General features: G+C 58.0%; 1 protein-coding gene across 1 annotated transcript in view; it reads left to right on the top strand.

Moving 5' to 3' along the window:
* Window positions 1-877: 877 nt before the first annotated feature.
* The window catches only part of LOC142719280 (ATP-binding cassette sub-family C member 9-like), a 27068-nt gene continuing 8792 nt past the window's right edge, over window positions 878-19153 (top strand). The window contains exons 1-13 of the mRNA XM_075848769.1: window positions 878-1031; window positions 1395-1464; window positions 1551-1708; window positions 2418-2510; window positions 3172-3274; window positions 5958-6059; window positions 7354-7474; window positions 7852-7982; window positions 11335-11413; window positions 14995-15103; window positions 15663-15766; window positions 16176-16309; window positions 19010-19072. Of these exons, the coding sequence (XP_075704884.1) occupies window positions 895-1031; window positions 1395-1464; window positions 1551-1708; window positions 2418-2510; window positions 3172-3274; window positions 5958-6059; window positions 7354-7474; window positions 7852-7982; window positions 11335-11413; window positions 14995-15103; window positions 15663-15766; window positions 16176-16309; window positions 19010-19072 (1404 nt within the window). The 5' untranslated portion in view covers window positions 878-894. The remainder of the gene's footprint in view (window positions 1032-1394; window positions 1465-1550; window positions 1709-2417; window positions 2511-3171; window positions 3275-5957; window positions 6060-7353; window positions 7475-7851; window positions 7983-11334; window positions 11414-14994; window positions 15104-15662; window positions 15767-16175; window positions 16310-19009; window positions 19073-19153) is intronic.

Genomic DNA, 19153 nt, shown 5'->3' with positions numbered 1-19153 from the left:
TACAGCAAATAATGCAGCCTATCATACAGCCTATCATACATCATATCATACATCATATCATACAGCATATCATACAGCCTATCATACACCATATCATACAGCCTATCATACAGCCTATCATACATCATATCATACATCATATCATACATATCATACAGCATATCATACATCATATCATACATATCATACAGCATATCATACAGCCTATCATACATCATATCATACAGCATATCATACATCATATCATACAGCCTATCATACAGCCTATCATACATCATATCATACATATCATACAGCATATCATACATCATATCATACGGCCTATCATACAGCCTATCATACAGCCTATCATACAGCATATCATACAGCATATCATACAGCCTATCATACATCCTATCATACATCATATCATACAGCCTATCATACATATCATACAGCCTATCATACAGCCTATCATACAGCCTATCATACAGCCTATCATACAGCCTATCATACATCCTATCATACAGCATATCATACATCATATCATACAGCATATCATACATCATATCATACAGCCTATCATACATCCTATCATACAGCATATCATACAGCCTATCATACAGCATATCATACATCATATCATACAGCATATCATACAGCATATCATACATCATATCATACAGCCTATCATACAGCATATCATACAGCCTATCATACAGCCTATCATACATCATATCATACAGCCTATCATACATCATATCATACAGCCTATCATACATCATATCATACATCATATCATACAGCAGAAGTCCATTAATCGGGCACCGTCACGTGTTTAGTAGTTCCGTGTAGATGACATGATCCTCTCCATCACAGGTAGGGAAGGATCTGGGCGATCAGAGGTATTATGTGATGGGGTTCAGCATCCTCAGCGCCTCCGGGATCATCCTCTGTCTCATCACCTCGCTGACTGTGGAGTGGTTGGGCCACACGGCAGCCAGGAATCTGCATGACAATCTGCTGAAAAAAATCATCCTGGCGCCGATCAGGTGAGTCAATCAGGATCCTGTGCCGAGTGATCGCTGCCATGTTAACTGTCATGGAGCTGCTTTTCTGTCACCTGGTCACCCAAATACAACTTCCCATCCCTCCCTCAATTCTCCCTGGCAGTCAATCACAGTGAAAGATCCTACTGGCTCCTATCTCTCGTTCAGTTCGGCAATGGTTCCCAGAGGTCATTGTGTTGGAGATTTGAGCTGGAATCTCTGAGCCTCGTTAAAGGGGTTTAGTCGCTCTACAAAACCTTCCATTTTGTGACTCTGTGAAGTCTGAGCTCTGCACCGTGGCTTAGAGGATACATTTCAGTGTAATTCCCCTTTAAGTAATGACACGATGCATCTTTGTATCTGCAGGTTCTTCGACACGACGCCGCTCGGCTTAATCCTAAACCGTTTCTCGGCTGATACAAACATCATCGATCAGGTGAGACGGCGGCGTGGAGCGCCCTGCGCCGGCAGCGGGGGAGAGATGCTGCGCTAATACTGATGTGACCCTTGTGTCTCCCCCAGCACATCCCCCCCACCCTGGAGTCGCTCACCCGCTCCACCCTCCTCTGTCTCTCCGCCATCGGGGTCATCAGCTACGCCAATCCCTACTTCCTGATCGCGCTCTTCCCGCTCAGCGTCGCCTTCTACTTCATCCAGAAATATTTCAGAGTCGCCTCTAAGTGAGTATGACGGGACACAATCCCTGCAGGGTCTGGGATCCCTAAATAAAAGTGGGGGCAAGGAAACGCGGAAACGTAAAACTGGACGCAACTTTATGATTATGGTGGAAAATCCACAAACGTCAGAAGTTTTTGTGACGTCACCGCGTAAATCTGCAACGACCAGTGCGCTGTATAAGGGTCTGTTCACACGGCTTAACAAAACACCTCTGAAAATACGGCGCTCGGGCGAAAGCGGCTCCTGATTTTCAGACGTTTTTGTAGCAACTCGCGTTTTTCGCAGCGTATTTTACGGACGTTATCAGTGGAGTCCATGAAAAACGGCTCCAATTACGTCTGAAGATGGGTCGGGCACAGACCCTAAAGCGCTGCTGGGAGGACGTTCCCCACCATCACAGCGGTCGTCGCCCAACTTTCCCCGGCTCCTCTCCTCACTACAGCAGCGATCTGGGAGTCATGTCACTAAATGTCTAGGCAGATCTTCTCAGGAGTCTGGGAAAGTTGAGTAGCAACACATGCAGGGCTGCAGGGAGGATCACAGCATCAAGTCCTCACCAAGAATGGAAATCAAGGGGAACCAAACAAATGACCACCAAAAGAAAAAAAAAGAATGCGGATGAACCCCCGTTGTTGTGAGAGTCCTGGGGGCCCCTCAGGGACGTTTCAGTCATTTGATCAGCCCCGGCGTCCCCTTCTCTCTGTCTCTCAGGGATCTCCAGGAGTTGGATGACAACACTCAGCTGCCGCTGCTCTGCCACTTCTCCGAGACGGCCGAAGGTCTCACCACGATCCGCGCCTTCAGGTATCCGCAATGCCCCTGTGTTATCACATGTTTAATATATAAGTGGATTATATACAATCTGTAGTCTGGGGGGGCGGCTCGTCGGGGGGGGGGGGTGGCTCGTCGGGGGGGTGGGCGGCTCGTCAGGGGGGGGGGGGTGGCTCGTCAGTGGGGGGGGCGGCTCGTCAGGGGGGGGGGGGTGGCTCGTCAGTGGGGGGGCGGCTCGTCAGGGGGGGCGGCTCGTCAGGGGAGGTGGCTCGTCAGGGGGGGGCGGCTCGTCAGGGGGGGTTGCAGCTCGTCAGGGGCCCCCGTGTTGCTCCTCGTCAGGGGCCCCCGTGTTGCTCTCACCTCCATTTACTATTCGGAATGACCCCGATGTGTTGCGGCTCAGCGCAGGTTCTGTTCTCTTCTGAGACCTCCACATTGCACTGGGGTCTGTGGGACTGGGCAGAGAATGACGGGGGTGCCGTACTGACTGCTGCAACTTGCCCCCCATCCCCTGGTGTCATCTAGTATAAGGATATATCCATTAATATGGGGGAGGGTCTGTTACCTACGTATTCTGGAGATCAGGGCTCAGACAGATCAGAGGAAAGACGATGCAGAAAGATCATTTCTATGATTGGTAAACGCTGTGCGGTCCGTGCGCCGTCCTGTATAATCAGCGACTTCTCATCCACAGACACGAATCCAGATTCAAACAGCGAATGCTGGAGCTGACGGACACCAACAACCTGGCCTACCTGTTCCTATCAGCGGCCAACCGGTGGCTGGAAGTCAGGACGGTGAGAAGGAGAACTACACCCAACCTCCCCACCCATCATCCAACCACCCCACCCATCATCCAACCTCCCCACCCGTCATCCAACCTCCCCACTCGTCATCCAACCTCCCCACCCATCATCCAACCACCCCACCCATCATCCAACCACCCCACCCGTCATCCAACCTCCCCACTCGTCATCCAACCTCCCCACCCGTCATCAAACCTCCCCACTCATCATCCAACCTCCCCACTCATCATCCAACCTCCCCACCCATCATCCAACCACCCCACCCATCATCCAACCTCCCCACTCGTCATCCAACCTCCCCACTCATCATCCAACCTCCCCACTCGTCATCCAACCACCCCACCCGTCATCCAACCACCCCACCCATCATCCAACCACCCCACCCATCATCCAACCTCCCCACCCATCATCCAACCACCCCACCCATCATCCAACCTCCCCACTCGTCATCCAACCTCCCCACCCGTCATCCAACCTCCCCACCCGTCATCCAACCTCCCCACCCATCATCCAACCACCCCACCCATCATCCAACCTCCCCACTCGTAATCCAACCACCCCACCCATCATCCAACCTCCCCACTCGTCATCCAACCTTCCCACCCATCATCCAACCACCCCACCCATCATCCTACCTCCCCACCCATCATCCAACCTCCCCACCCATCATCCAACCTCCCCACTCGTCATCCAACCACCCCACCCATCATCCAACCACCCCACCCATCATCCAACCTCCCCACTCGTCATCCAACTTCCCCACTCATCATCAAACCACCCCACCCATCATCCAACCTCCCCACCCATCATCCAACCTCCCCACTCGTCATCCAACCTCCCCACCCATCATCCAACCTCCCCACTCGTCATCCAACCTCCCCACTCGTCATCCAACCTCCCCACCCATCATCAAACCTCCCCACTCATCATCAAACCTCCCCACTCATCATCAAACCTCCCCACTCATCATCAAACCTCCCCACTCGTCATCCAACCTCCCCACTCATCATCAAACCTCCCCACTCATCATCAAACCTCCCCACTCATCATCAAACCTCCCCACTCATCATCCAACCACCCCACTCATCATCCAACCACCCCACTCATCATCCAACCTCCCCACTCATCATCCGTCCACAATGCACACATCACACTCATCATCCAACCTCCCCACTCATCATCCAACCACCCCACCCATCATCCGTCCACACTGCACACATCACACTCATCATCCAACCTCCCCACTCATCATCCAACCACCCCACTCATCATCCAACCACCCCACCCATCATCCAACCTCCCCACCCATCATCCAACCACCCCACCCATCATCCAACCTCCCCACTCGTCATCCAACCTCCCCACTCGTCATCCAACCTCCCCACTCATGATCCGTCCACCCCACCCATCATCCAACCACCCCACCCGTCATCCAACCTCCCCACTCGTCATCCAACCTCCCCACTCGTCATCCAACCTCCCCACTCGTCATCCAACCTCCCCACTCATGATCCGTCCACACTGCACACCTTGTTTGAGTTTAGGAGCCGGAATCCTCATCAGGAATTACACAACCAATCATTACAATTTCCCTCGTATTCCGCTGGGGGTGATGGTCGTGCTCCCTCGTATTCCGCTGGGGGTGATGGTCGTGCTCCCTCGTATTCCGCTGGGGGTAATGGTCGTGCTCCGTCGTATTCCGCTGGGGGTGATGGTCGTGCTCCCTCGTATTCCGCTGGGGGTGATGGTCGTGCTCCCTCGTATTCTGCTGGGGGTGATGGTCGTGCTCCCTCGTATTCTGCTGGGGGTGATGGTCGTGCTCCCTCGTATTCCGCTGGGGGTGATGGTCGTGCTCCGTCGTATTCCGCTGGGGGTGATGGTCGTGCTCCCTCGTATTCCGCTGGGGGTGATGGTCGTGCTCCGTCGTATTCCGCTGGGGGTGATGGTCGTGCTCCCTCGTATTCCGCTGGGGGTGATGGTCGTGCTCCCTCGTATTCCGCTGGGGGTGATGGTCGTGCTCCCTCGTATTCCGCTGGGGGTGATGGTCGTGCTCCCTCGTATTCCGCTGGGGGTGATGGTCGTGCTCCCTCGTATTCCGCTGGGGGTGATGGTCGTGCTCCCTCGTATTCCGCTGGGGGTGATGGTCGTGCTCCCTCGTATTCCGCTGGGGGTGATGGTCGTGCTCCCTCGTGTGTTTGGCGGTCACGCTGCGAACACCTGACATGAAGTTTTTTGGGAAAGATGACAGAACACAGAGAGCAGCAGCTGCCGCCCCCTGGACATAAAGGACGCGCCCGGTGCCCGGATACTGCGCAGCCGCTCTCCCTTCCCACAATGCTCATGTTCTGGGGGCTCAGGCTGATAAGTTCCCCACGTTTATGTATCAGGATAAGAAGGAGCTACCAGAAAATCCTGTGAATTGTGGGGTGTCCTGATCATGACCAGATGACACTGGAACTGACAGACTCTTAAAGGGGAACTCCACCTCAATATATCAGATGTTACCCAGAATCCTTCAGTGTGTCCCCCAGAATGAGACACCTAACCTGTCAGGGGGGGGGGGGGGTGATCGGTAATTATGAGATATGGGTCGACCTCCGTCCATGAATATCCCATAATCCGCTGCACTTCTTCCGATGTGATCGCCCGCGCTGACGCTCCCTCTTCTTTGTAGGATTACCTCGGCGCTTGCATCGTGCTCATGGCTGCCGTCACCTCCATCACCTCTGGATTCACCTCTGGGATCGTCGGATTGGGTCTCACCTACGCCCTGACGGTTTGTATCCATCTCTCCGAGAAGAATTGTACTTTCCTGCTGAGTTCATACAAACTCCAGTCACATCCAGAGCTGCATTCAAAATTCTAACAGTTTCCTGTTTTATAAATCCAGTATCTAAACGTACAATTCTGTCAGTTTTCACTTCGCCGTCAGCCCAGATCTATTGCCCCTGGGGTGTCTGTACAGGGCACAGTCCGCTGCAATACATTATGGGAGATGTAGTGTTTACATTAGACACTGCACAGTATTCTGGTGTAGAAAGGAGCAAGCAGTGCATTATGGGGACTCAACTGAGATATTTACTCAGGCAGCACAATTGTCACTACAGCTCTGGATGTGACTGGAGTATAAGACATAATGTAACAGCAGAATAGTGACTGCAGCTGTGGGTGTGACTGGAGTATGAGACATGATGTAACAGCCGAATAGTGACTGCAGCTCTGGATGTGACTGGAGTATAGACATGATCTAACAGTAGAATAGTGACCGCAGCTCTGGATGTGACTGGAGTAGGAGACATAATGTATGCACAGAATAGTGACCGCAGCTCTGGATGTGACTGGAGTAGGAGACATGATGTAGCAGTAGAATAGTGACCGCAGCTGTGGGTGTGACTGGAGTTTAAGACATGATGTATGCACAGAATAGTGACCGCAGCTCTGGATGTGACTGGAGTAGGAGACATGATGTAACAGTAGAATAGTGACCGCAGCTCTGGATATGACTGGAGTAGGAGACATGATGTATGCACAGAATAGTGACCGCAGCTGTGGGTGTGACTGGAGTTTAAGACATGATGTATGCACAGAATAGTGACCACAGCTCTGGATGTGACTGGAGTAGGAGACATGATGTATGCACAGAATAGTGACCGCAGCTCTGGATGTGACTGGAGTAGGAGACATGATGTATGCACAGAATAGTGACCACAGCTCTGGATGTGACTGGAGTAGGAGACATGATGTATGCACAGAATAGTGACCGCAGCTCTGGATGTGACTGGAGTAGGAGACATGATGTATGCACAGAATAGTGACCGCAGCTCTGGATGTGACTGGAGTAGGAGACATGATGTATGCACAGAATAGTGACCGCAGCTCTGGATGTGACTGGAGTAGGAGACATGATGTATGCACAGAATAGTGACCGCAGCTCTGGATGTGACTGGAGTAGGAGACATGATGTCGCTCAGGATCAGTACTAGATGACTGTGGTCGTGTTTTCCGGTAGATGACGACGTTGTGGGGAGTAGTTGATGGAGCTGTCGCTGCGTCTCCCCCACATTCTGTAGGTAACGAACTACCTGAACTGGGTGGTGAGGAATCTGGCGGATTTGGAGGTTCAGATTGGCGCGGTGAAGAAGGTGAACAGTTTCCTGAACATCGAATCTGAGTGTTACGAGGGGACGATGGGTACAGTATGACGCTCACGGGCTCTGCTATATTTACTTCATGCGGGGGAGGGGCAGCTTTATTCCTCACACTTCTTCAGAATGGCGCTGTCCGGCGCGGTCACGCGGTACTCGCGCTTGCTTTTAGCTGTTTCATCATAAAAACCTCCACGAGAATGTTGAGTTCCGCTCACGCCCGCGGTTTTGCCCTTTTTACACAATTTTCCTGCCGAATAATGGAATAAAGTTCTCCATAAAATATGTGATGACATCATCACGAGGCGGCAGCGAGATCCCAGGTTTCCACGGGGCAAACCGCGCCAAAGCTGCTGATTTATGGCGCGGTGCCGCTTTGTGTTACCTCTTTGTAAATCTTCTCTATGTTTGACCTGATTCCAGATTCGCAGCAAGTGCCGGACGACTGGCCGAAGGACGGAGAGATCAAGATCAGCGACTTGTGCGTGCGATACGAGAGCAACCTGAAGCCGGTGCTGAAACACGTGAAGGCGAATATCAAGCCGGGGCAGAAGGTGCGGCGCCCAAAACTGCACAGGGGCAACCGGGAGCAGAACCGCTACCCCTCCCATAACCACACACCCAGCTACCCCCCCCCCAGAAACCACACCCCCAGCCGCCAGCTACCCCCCGTAACCACACACCCAGCCGCCAGCTACCCCCCCCGTAACCACACCCCCAGCTACCCCTCCCCGTAACCACACACCCAGCTACCCCTCCCCCCAGAAACCACACCCCCAGCCGCCAGCTACCCCCCCGTAACCACACACCCAGCCGCCAGCTACCCCCCCCCGTAACCACACACCCAGCTACCCCCCCCCCCCAGAAACCACACCCCCAGCCGCCAGCTACCCCCCGTAACCACACACCCAGCCGCCAGCTACCCCCCCGTAACCACACACCCAGCTACCCCCGTAACCACACACCCAGCTACCCCTCCCCGTAACCACACACCCAGCCGCCAGCTACCCCCCCCCGTAACCACACACCCAGCCGCCAGCTACCCCCCCCGTAACCACACACCCAGCTACCCCCCCGTAACCACACACCCAGCTACCCCCCCCCAGAAACCACACCCCCAGCCGCCAGCTACCCCCCCGTAACCACACACCCAGCTACCCCCCCCCAGAAACCACACCCCCAGCCGCCAGCTACCCCCCCGTAACCACACACCCAGCTACCCCCCCCCAGAAACCACACCCCCAGCCGCCAGCTACCCCCCCGTAACCACACACCCAGCTACCCCCCCCCAGAAACCACACCCCCAGCCGCCAGCTACCCCCCCCCGTAACCACACACCCAGCCACCAGCTACCCCCCCCGTAACCACACACCCAGCCGCCAGCTACCCCCCCCGTAACCACACACCCAGCCGCCAGCTACCCCCCCGTAACCACACACCCAGCTACCCCCCCACCCAGAAACCACACCCCCAGTCGCCAGCTACCCCTCCCCGTAACCACACATCCAGCCGCCAGCTACCCCTCCCCATAACCACACACCCAGCCGCCAGCTACCCTCCCATAACCACACACCCAGCCGCCAGCTACCCCCCCCGTAGCCACACCCAGCCGCCAGCTACCCCCCCCCGTAACCACACACCCAGCCGCCAGCTACCCCCCCCCCCCGTAACCACACACCCAGCCGCCAGCTACCCCCCCCAGTAGCCACACCCAGCCGCCAGCTACCCCCCCCGTAACCACACACCCAGCCGCCAGCTACCCCCCCTGTAACCACACACCCAGCCGCCAGCTACTCCGCCCCGTAGCCACACCCAGCCGCCAGCTACCCTCCCATAACCACACACCCAGCCGCCAGCTACCCCCCCCTGTAGCCACACCCAGCCGCCAGCTACCCCCCCCGTAACCACACACCCAGCCGCCAGCTACCCCCCCCGTAACCACACACCCAGCCGCCAGCTACCCCCCCCGTAACCACACACCCAGCCGCCAGCTACCCCCCCGTAACCACACCCCCAGCCGCCAGCTACCCCCCCCCGTAGCCACACCCAGCCTCCAGCTACCCCTCCCATAACCACACACCCAGCCGCCAGCTACCCCCCGTAACCACACACCCAGCCGCCAGCTACCCCCCCCCGTAACCACACACCCAGCCGCCAGCTACCCCCCCGTAACCACACACCCAGCCGCCAGCTACCCCCCCGTAACCACACCCCCAGCCGCCAGCTACCCCCCGTAGCCACACCCAGCCTCCAGCTACCCCTCCCATAACCACACACCCAGCCGCCAGCTACCCCCCCGTAGCCACACCCAGCCTCCAGCTACCCCTCCCATAACCACACACCCAGCCGCCAGCTACCCCCCCGTAACCACACACCCAGCCGCCAGCTACCCCCCCGTAGCCACACCCAGCCTCCAGCTACCCCTCCCATAACCACACACCCAGCCGCCAGCTACCCCCCGTAACCACACACCCAGCCGCCAGCTACCCCCCGTAACCACACACCCAGCCGCCAGCTACCCCCCCCCGTAACCACACACCCAGCCGCCAGCTACCCCCCCGTAACCACACTCCCAGCCGCCAGCTACCCCCCCGTAGCCACACCCAGCCTCCAGCTACCCCTCCCATAACCACACACCCAGCCGCCAGCTACCCCCCCGTAGCCACACCCAGCCTCCAGCTACCCCTCCCATAACCACACACCCAGCCGCCAGCTACCCCCCCGTAACCACACACCCAGCCGCCAGCTACCCCCCCGTAGCCACACCCAGCCTCCAGCTACCCCTCCCATAACCACACACCCAGCCGCCAGCTACCCCCCGTAACCACACACCCAGCCGCCAGCTACCCCCCCGTAACCACACACCCAGCCGCCAGCTACCCCCCCGTAACCACACCCCCAGCCGCCAGCTACCCCCCCGTAGCCACACCCAGCCTCCAGCTACCCCTCCCATAACCACACACCCAGCCGCCAGCTACCCCCCCGTAACCACACACCCAGCCGCCAGCTACCCCCCCGTAGCCACACCCAGCCTCCAGCTACCCCTCCCATAACCACACACCCAGCCGCCAGCTACCCCCCGTAACCACACACCCAGCCGCCAGCTACCCCCCCGTAACCACACACCCAGCCGCCAGCTACCCCCCCGTAACCACACCCCCAGCCGCCAGCTACCCCCCCGTAGCCACACCCAGCCTCCAGCTACCCCTCCCATAACCACACACCCAGCCGCCAGCTACCCCCCCGTAACCACACATCCAGCCGCCAGCTACCCCCCCCTCCCCGTAACCACAGCCGGCAGCATCACGTATTCTATGTCATGGATTCAGCTTATCGTTTGTAGCCACAATCCCTTCTCTGCAGCTTCCAGTATCTGGGGGGGGGGGTTCCCTGGTTCATGAATAAAATTCCAGCACTACAGTGAAGACTGACACACAGGCAGGGGAGTGGGGAGCTAGGAGGGGTGTAATTCTACAACGCAGCTTCTACCCCATTATATGAACAGCTGAGGGTTCGCCCCTCTGGACTCTGTTACCCACGTAGGAGACCAAGATGCGATTCAGGGGCTGAGATTTCTAGGGAATGTTCTCAGTATCTATAATGCATTGACACGTTCAGCTCCGATACAGAACTATGTGTCTCCATGGTAACAGACTACGAGGTCCCCTAATACTAACAATCCGGGGGTCAGTATGATGCAGGGGAGATCAGACTGCAGGATCAGACTACACGGGGTTTGTTTGTAGTCTGTTGCCATGGAGACACATAGGTCTGTATCGGAGCTGTGGATAAGACTATTTGTAAAGTTGCTCCATTTTTTATTTGAGATGTTCTGGAGGAATCCGGATCGTTGTTTGTGAAGTTCTCGCTGTGCGTTACGTGTTGTGCGATTCCTTCTCTCCTCAGGTCGGGATCTGCGGCCGCACGGGGAGCGGTAAATCGTCCTTGTCCCTGGCGTTCTTCAGGATGGTCGATATATTTGACGGTTGGTTCATATTATTTCTTGTTCACACATCCGAGTAAAACCTGAAATCTCGCGCCGCAAATAAGTTCCCACGTTCCGGGCGCCGAGATTCCGGTTAATGACATGAGGGGGAGGGGCTTTGTAAATCTACAGTTCTGCTGATTTCCTGTTAGCTCTCAGGCTGCAGAACCACGCTGCCCCCTGCTGGTTCAGTGTCTCCACAGAGGATGTGGTGCATTGTGGGAGTTAGTGTTTAGAAGCTTGATAAAGGAAATGCCGCTCCCCCTCAGAGAGCAATGCATTATGGGGGTGTCGGCGCGGTGTATTATGGGGGGTGCGGTGTATTATGGGGGTGTCGGCGCGGTGTATTATGGGGGGTGCGGTGTATTATGGGGGTGTCGGTGCGGTGTATTATGGGGGGTGTCGGTGCGGTGTATTATGGGGGTGTCGGCGCGGTGTATTATGGGGGGTGCGGTGTATTATGGGGGTGTCGGCGCGGTGTATTATGGGGGGTGCGTTGTATTATGGGGGTGTCGGCGCGGTGTATTATGGGGGGTGTCGGTGCGGTGTATTATGGGGGTGTTGGCGCGGTGTATTATGGGGGGTGCGGTGTATTATGGGGGTGTCGGCGCAGTGTATTATGGGGGTGTCGGTGCGGTGTATTATGGGGGTGTCGGCGCGGTGTATTATGGGGGTGTCGGCGCGGTGTATTATGGGGGTGTCGGCGCGGTGTATTATGGGGGTGTCGGCGCGGTGTATTATGGGGGGTGCGGTGTATTATGGGGGTGTCGGTGCGGTGTATTATGGGGGTGTCGGCGCGGTGTATTATGGGGGTGTCGGCGCGGTGTATTATGGGGGGTGCGGTGTATTATGGGGGTGTCGGTGCGGTGTATTATGGGGGTGTCGGCGCGGTGTATTATGGGGGTGTCGGCGCGGTGTATTATGGGGGGTGCGGTGTATTATGGGGGTGTCGGTGCGGTGTATTATGGGGGTGTCGGCGCAGTGTATTATGGGGGTGTCGGCGCGGTGTATTATGGGGGTGTCGGTGCGGTGTATTATGGGGGGGTCGGTGTATTATGGGGGTGTCGGTGTATTATGGGGGTGTCGGAGCGGTGTATTATGGGGGGGTGTATTATGGGGGGGTCGGTGTATTATGGGGGTGTCGGTGTATTATGGGGGCTGTCGGCGCGGTGTATTATGGAGGTGTCGGTGTATTATGGGGGGTGTCGGCGCGGTGTATTATGGGGGGTGTCGGTGCGGTGTATTATGGGGGTGTCGGTGCGGTGTATTATGGGGGGTCGTGTATTATGGGGGTGTCTGTATTATGGGGGGTGTCGGTGTATTATGGGGGTGTCGGCGCGGTGTATTATGGGGGGGTGTATTATGGGGGTGTCGGCGCGGTGTATTATGGGGGGGTCGGTGTATTATGGGGGTGTCGGTGTATTATGGGGGCTGTCGGCGCGGTGTATTATGGAGGTGTCGGTGTATTATGGGGGGTGTCGGCGCAGTGTATTATGGGGGTGTCGGTGCGGTGTATTATGGGGGTGTCGGTGCGGTGTATTATGGGGGGTCGTGTATTATGGGGGTGTCTGTGTATTATGGGGGGTGTCGGTGTATTATGGGGGTGTCGGCGCGGTGTATTATGGGGGGGTGTATTATGGGGGTGTCGGCGCGGTGTATTATGGGGGGGTCGGTGTATTATGGGGGTGTCGGTGTATTATGGGGGCTGTCGGCGCGGTGTATTATGGGGGTGTCGGTGTATTATGGGGGGTGTCGGCGCGGTGTATTATGGGGGTGTCGGTGCGGTGTATTATGGGGGTGTCAGTGCGGTGTATTATGGGGGGTCGGTGTATTATGGGGGTGTCTGTGTATTATGGGGGGTGTCGGTGTATTATGGGGGTGTCGGCGCGGTGTATTATGGGGGGGTGTATTATGGGGGTGTCGGCGCGGTGTATTATGGGGGCTGTCGGCGCGGTGTATTATGGGGGTGTCGGTGTATTATGGGGGTGTCGGTGTATTATGGGGGGTGTCGGTGCGGTGTATTATGGGGGTGTCGGCGCAGTGTATTATGGGGGTGTCGGTGTATTTTGGGGGTGTCGGTGTATTATGGGGGTGTCGGTGTATTATGGGGGGGTGTCGGTGCGGTGTATTATGGGGGTGTCGGCGCGGTGTATTATGGGGGTGTCGGTGTATTATGGGGGTGTCGGTGCGGTGTATTATGGGGGTGTCGGCGCGGTGTATTATGGGGGTGTCGGTGTATTATGGGGGTGTCGGCGCGGTGTATTATGGGGGTGTCGGTGTATTATGGGGGTGTCGGCGCGGTGTATTATGGGGGTGTCAGTGTATTATGGGGGTGTCGGCGCGGTGTATTATGGGGGTGTCGGTGTATTATGGGGGTGTCGGTGTATTATGGGGGGTGTCGGCGCGGTGTATTATGGGGGTGTCGGTGCGGTGTATTATGGGGGTGTCAGTGCGGTGTATTATGGGGGGTCGGTGTATTATGGGGGTGTCTGTGTATTATGGGGGGTGTATTATGGGGGTGTCGGCGCGGTGTATTATGGGGGGGTGTATTATGGGGGTGTCGGCGCGGTGTATTATGGGGGGTCGGTGTATTATGGGGGCTGTCGGCGCGGTGTATTATGGGGGTGTCGGTGTATTATGGGGGTGTCGGTGTATTATGGGGGGTGTCGGTGCGGTGTATTATGGGGGTGTCGGCGCAGTGTATTATGGGGGTGTCGGTGTATTTTGGGGGTGTCGGTGTATTATGGGGGTGTCGGTGTATTATGGGGGGGTGTCGGTGCGGTGTATTATGGGGGTGTCGGCGCGGTGTATTATGGGGGTGTCGGTGTATTATGGGGGTGTCGGTGCGGTGTATTATGGGGGTGTCGGCGCGGTGTATTATGGGGGTGTCGGTGTATTATGGGGGTGTCGGCGCGGTGTATTATGGGGGTGTCGGTGTATTATGGGGGTGTCGGCGCGGTGTATTATGGGGGTGTCAGTGTATTATGGGGGTGTCGGCGCGGTGTATTATGGGGGTGTCGGTGTATTATGGGGGTGTCGGTGTATTATGGGGGGTGTCGGCGCGGTGTATTATGGGGGTGTCGGTGTATTATGGGGGGTGTCGGCGCGGTGTATTATGGGGGGTCGGTGTATTATGGGGGGTGTATTATGGGGGTGTCAGTGTATTATGGGGGTGTCGGTGCGGTGTATTATGGGGGGGTGTATTATGGGGGTGTCGGTGCGGTGTATTATGGGGGGGTGTATTATGGGGGTGTATTATGGGGGTGTCGGCGCAGTTGTGGGGTCTCCAGTGCGGAGGTTACAGGTTTTTCTGAGTGTTGTGTTTGGGGTCTGTGGGCAGGGGTGACCTGTGCCGGATATTACCATGAAAAGGGCCAAACTAATCAGGGGTCCCCCCGCTCCACGGGCCTCGTTGCCTCCGCAAGGGTTGATGTGGTTAATTAGTACTACAACTCCCAGCATGTCCGGACCTCGGCCGGTTGCTCAGTTGTTTCCGGGGGGTCGGGTCACATGGTGATAATCGGGCGACGGGTCCAGAACTTTTTTTTTATATGTTTTTTTCTCTCCATATTTTTGTGTAGGATCCATCATCATTGATGGACTGGACATCGCTCGGCTCCCGCTGCACACGCTGCGCTCCCGGCTCTCCATCATCCTCCAGGACCCCGTGCTGTTCAGCGGCTCTATACGGTAAGTGGGGGGTCTGGGGTGTATAATATAACACTAAGGCCGGCGCAGCGATCACTTGTACAGCACTTTGTATTTTTCATTTTGAGATTTTACATTTTTGGGGCGACTGGTTTTTGGTAATGGGGGATTATTCTTCTGTTGGGGGGTTACATAGGACTGCAAATAAACCTTCTGAGTTATCACACTGTACAAAGGAACAATTCCAGCACTGCTACATCTGTATGTGACTGATTCCGGCTGCTCCTCTGATAAGCGGCTGCTCCTCTGATAAGCGGCTGCTCCTCTGATAAGCGGCTGCTCCTCTGATAAGCGGCTGCTCCTCTGATAAGCGGCTGCGCTGTTATAACCTCTGGAGTGTTACTGGCCCTTTAATGCTCCTGAGCTGCTTATTTCCCTCGTTACAGTGTGTTATGCAGCACTGCATCTGGTCTCCGTCCTTCCCCTGAATGTCTCTGTGACGGAGGCAGCAGGAATGTTGTGTTAACGTCCCGCGCAGAGACGTTTGCACAATTCCTCTGTGCTGCTGTGACTGCAATCAGCGCTTCTGTTTCATGTACAGGCTGAACTTGGATCCGGAATGTAAGTGCACAGACGACCGGCTCTGGGAAGCGCTGGAGATCGCGCAGCTCAAGAACCTGGTGAAGGCTCTGCCGGGAGGTCTAGGTATGTGCGGTCGGGGGAGGGGGCGTCCCGTGCGGAGGAGCCGCGCACTTCTCCATTTAAAGGAAGGAATAGAAGCGGAAAACTGGAAGACCTAAAAGACGAGGAGCGGGAGAAGGGGCCGCGACACGCCTGACGATCTGCAGCCCCGGCTCCGTCAGCGACACCACATGCAGTCGCACATTTCATCCGTTATTCCCATAGAGACCAGCGTCGCCAAACACCTAAAGATTGTTCTGAAAAACCGTAAATGATCCAAAAAAAACATGGTGCACTTTATGGGTCGTCCCCCCCGTTCCTGCGTTTGTGCCGGACACTCCGGGGACCCCCGTACATGGGCCGGGACGTTGTGGCGGTTTTATTCTTCTGTATTGAATGTAAGGAATGCCGTTGTTTTGTCCCCGTTCTGCAGACGCCATGGTGACGGAGGGCGGCGAGAACTTCAGCGTCGGTCAGAGGCAGCTTTTCTGCTTGGCCCGAGCGTTCGTCCGGAAGAGCAGCATCCTCATCATGGACGAGGCCACCGCCTCCATCGACATGGCCACCGTGAGCTCCGCACCACCCGCCGTCTCAGTCACATGATGTCACCCCCCGCGTCCTTCACCAATCCTCCCGCTCCCCCTGTTGCGCCAATCTTCTGCTCTCTGCTATCAGCCACATTTACTGTGAGGGCTCGGGAAACCCACAAGAGTCAAAAAACAAGGAGTCCATAGAGAACGTGAGGAGGGCGTGCGCAGGAGGAGGCACAGCGGGGGAGCAGGAGGAGGGCACGTGCAGGAGGAGGCGCAGCGGGGGAGCAGGAGGAGGGCACGTGCAGGAGGAGGCGCAGCGGGGGAGCAGGAGGAGGGCGCGCGCAGGAGGAGGCGCAGCGGGGGAGCAGGAGGAGGGCACACGCAGGAGGAGGGCGCGCGCAGGAGGAGGCGCAGCGGGGGAGCAGGAGGAGGGCGCGAGCAGGAGGAGGCGCAGCGGGGGAGCAGGAGGAGGCGCAACGGGGGAGCAGGAGGAGGGCGCGCGCAGGAGGAGGCGCAGCGGCGGAGCAGGAGGAGGGCGCGCGCAGGAGGAGGCGCAGCAGGGGAGCAGGAGGAGGCGCAGCGGGGGAGCAGGAGGAGGGCGCACGCAGGAGGAGGCGCAGGAGGAGGGCGCGCGCAGGAGGAGGCGCAGCGGGGGAGCAGGAGGAGGGCGCGAGCAGGAGGAGGCGCAGCCGGGGGAGCAGGAGGAGGCGCAACGGGGGAGCAGGAGGAGGGCACGTGCAGGAGGAGGCGCAGCGGGGGAGCAGGAGGAGGGCACGCGCAGGAGGAGGCACAGCGGGGGAGCAGGAGGAGGGCACGTGCAGGAGGAGGCGCAGCGGGGGAGCAGGAGGAGGGCGCGCGCAGGAGGAGGCGCAGCGGGGGAGCAGGAGGAGGGCGCGCGCAGGAGGAGGCGCAGCGGGGGAGCAGGAGGAGGGCGCGCGCAGGAGGAGGCGCAGCGGGGGAGCAGGAGGAGGGCGCGCGCAGGAGGAGGCGCAGCGGGGGAGCAGGAGGAGGGCGCGCGCAGGAGGAGGCGCAGCGGGGGAGCAGGAGGAGGGCGCGCGCAGGAGGAGGCGCAGGAGGAGGGCGCGCGCAGGAGGAGGCGCAGCGGGGGAGCAGGAGGAGGGCGCACGCAGGAGGAGGGCGCCCGCAGGAGGAGGCGCAGCGGGGGAGCAGGAGGAGGCGCAGCGGGGGAGCAGGAGGAGGCGCAACGGGGGAGCAGGAGGAGGGCTCGCGCAGAAGGAGGCGCAGCGGGGAAGCAGGAGGAGGGCGCGCGCAGGAGGGGAGGAGGCGCAGCGGGGGAGCAGGAGGAGGCGCAGCCGGGGGAGCAGGAGGAGGGCGCGCGCAGGAGGAGGCGCAGCGGGGGAGCAGGAGGAGGGCACACGCAGGAGGAGGGCGCGCGCAGGAGGAGGCGCAGCGGGGGAGCAGGAGGAGGGCGCGAGCAGGAGGAGGCGCAGCGGGGGAGCAGGAGGAGGCGCAGCGGCGGAGCAGGAGGAGGGCGCGCGCAGGAGGAGGCGCAGCAGGGGAGCAGGAGGAGGGCACGCGCAGGAGGAGGCGCAGCGGGGGAGGCGCAGGAGGAGGGCGCGCGCAGGAGGAGGCGCAGCGGGGGAGCAGGAGGAGGGCGCGAGCAGGAGGAGGCGCAGCCGGGGGAGCAGGAGGAGGCGCAACGGGGGAGCAGGAGGAGGGCGCGCGCAGGAGGAGGCGCAGCAGGGGAGCAGGAGGAGGGCACGCGCAGGAGGAGGCGCAGCGGGGGAGCAGGAGGAGGGCGCGCGCAGGAGGAGGCGCAGCGGGGGAGCAGGAGGAGGGCGCGAGCAGGAGGAGGCGCAGCCGGGGGAGCAGGAGGAGGGCGCGCGCAGGAGGAGGCGCAGCGGGGGAGCAGGAGGAGGGCGCGCGCAGGAGGAGGCGCAGCGGGGGAGCTGGAGGAGGGCGCGCGCAGGAGGAGGCGCAGCGGGGGAGCTGGAGGAGGGCGCGCGCAGGAGGAGGCGCAGCGGGGGAGCAGGAGGAGGCGCAGCGGGGGATCTGCCGGCTCTTGTCATGGCGCAGAGGAAGGGTCATGAAGGTTTATTTGGAGGGAGGTTCACTGTAATGAGGACCCGTCGCCTCTCCTGACGTCAGTTTTCACCTTTTCCTAGGACTCTACATTGTGCCATTCCTCTGTTATTCCTCCTAGAAATTTGTAAATACATTGGCATATTGGTGTTACCAGTTGGGGGTGTGTCCATACAGTCTGACCATTGCCAATCAGTGTCCGTCACCCCCTTTGACAAGGAGAATGGTTACACCCAGATGTTAATTCATTCATAAAGTTCTAGGAGGAGTAACAGAGGAACGGCACAATGCACAATTGTAATAAAACCTGATCCAAAATTGTTATTTTATGGGGAATACAAGGATTTAATAATACAGAAGCGACCGCTCCTCTTTAAGTCGCGGGGCCTCCGACACATTCCTGGGCGATGGGCGGGGCCTCCGACACATTCCTGGGCGATGGGCGGGGCCTCCGACACATTCCTGGGCGATGGGCGGGGCCTCCGACACATTCCGGGTATATTGGGATTTACTTACCTCCGTGTCACGGGCCGGAGCCGCTTCTGCGCCATTTATACATTTTACATTAGAACAACATTTTCCCTACATGAGCCCCCTGCGCGGTCAGACGAGCCCCCATAAAACGATGAGCGGTTACTATGGGATGTGACGGATTTCTGCCTGATACACTGTATTCTGCTTCTCTGCGCAGGAAAATATTCTGCAGAAGGTGGTGATGACGGCGTTCGCTGACCGCACGGTAGTGACTATTGCAGTAAGTACGGGGGAGGGGAGTACCCGGGGGGCTGACGGGCGAGGAATATAACCCCCGAGGTGCCGCGTGTCTCCGCTGTCA

This window comes from Rhinoderma darwinii, unplaced genomic scaffold (assembly GCF_050947455.1).
Source record: "Rhinoderma darwinii isolate aRhiDar2 unplaced genomic scaffold, aRhiDar2.hap1 Scaffold_478, whole genome shotgun sequence".
NCBI classification, from domain to species: Eukaryota; Metazoa; Chordata; class Amphibia; order Anura; family Rhinodermatidae; genus Rhinoderma; species Rhinoderma darwinii.
Note: the sequence above shows the minus strand (reverse complement) of the source record. Positions and strands in the feature narration are given on the sequence as shown.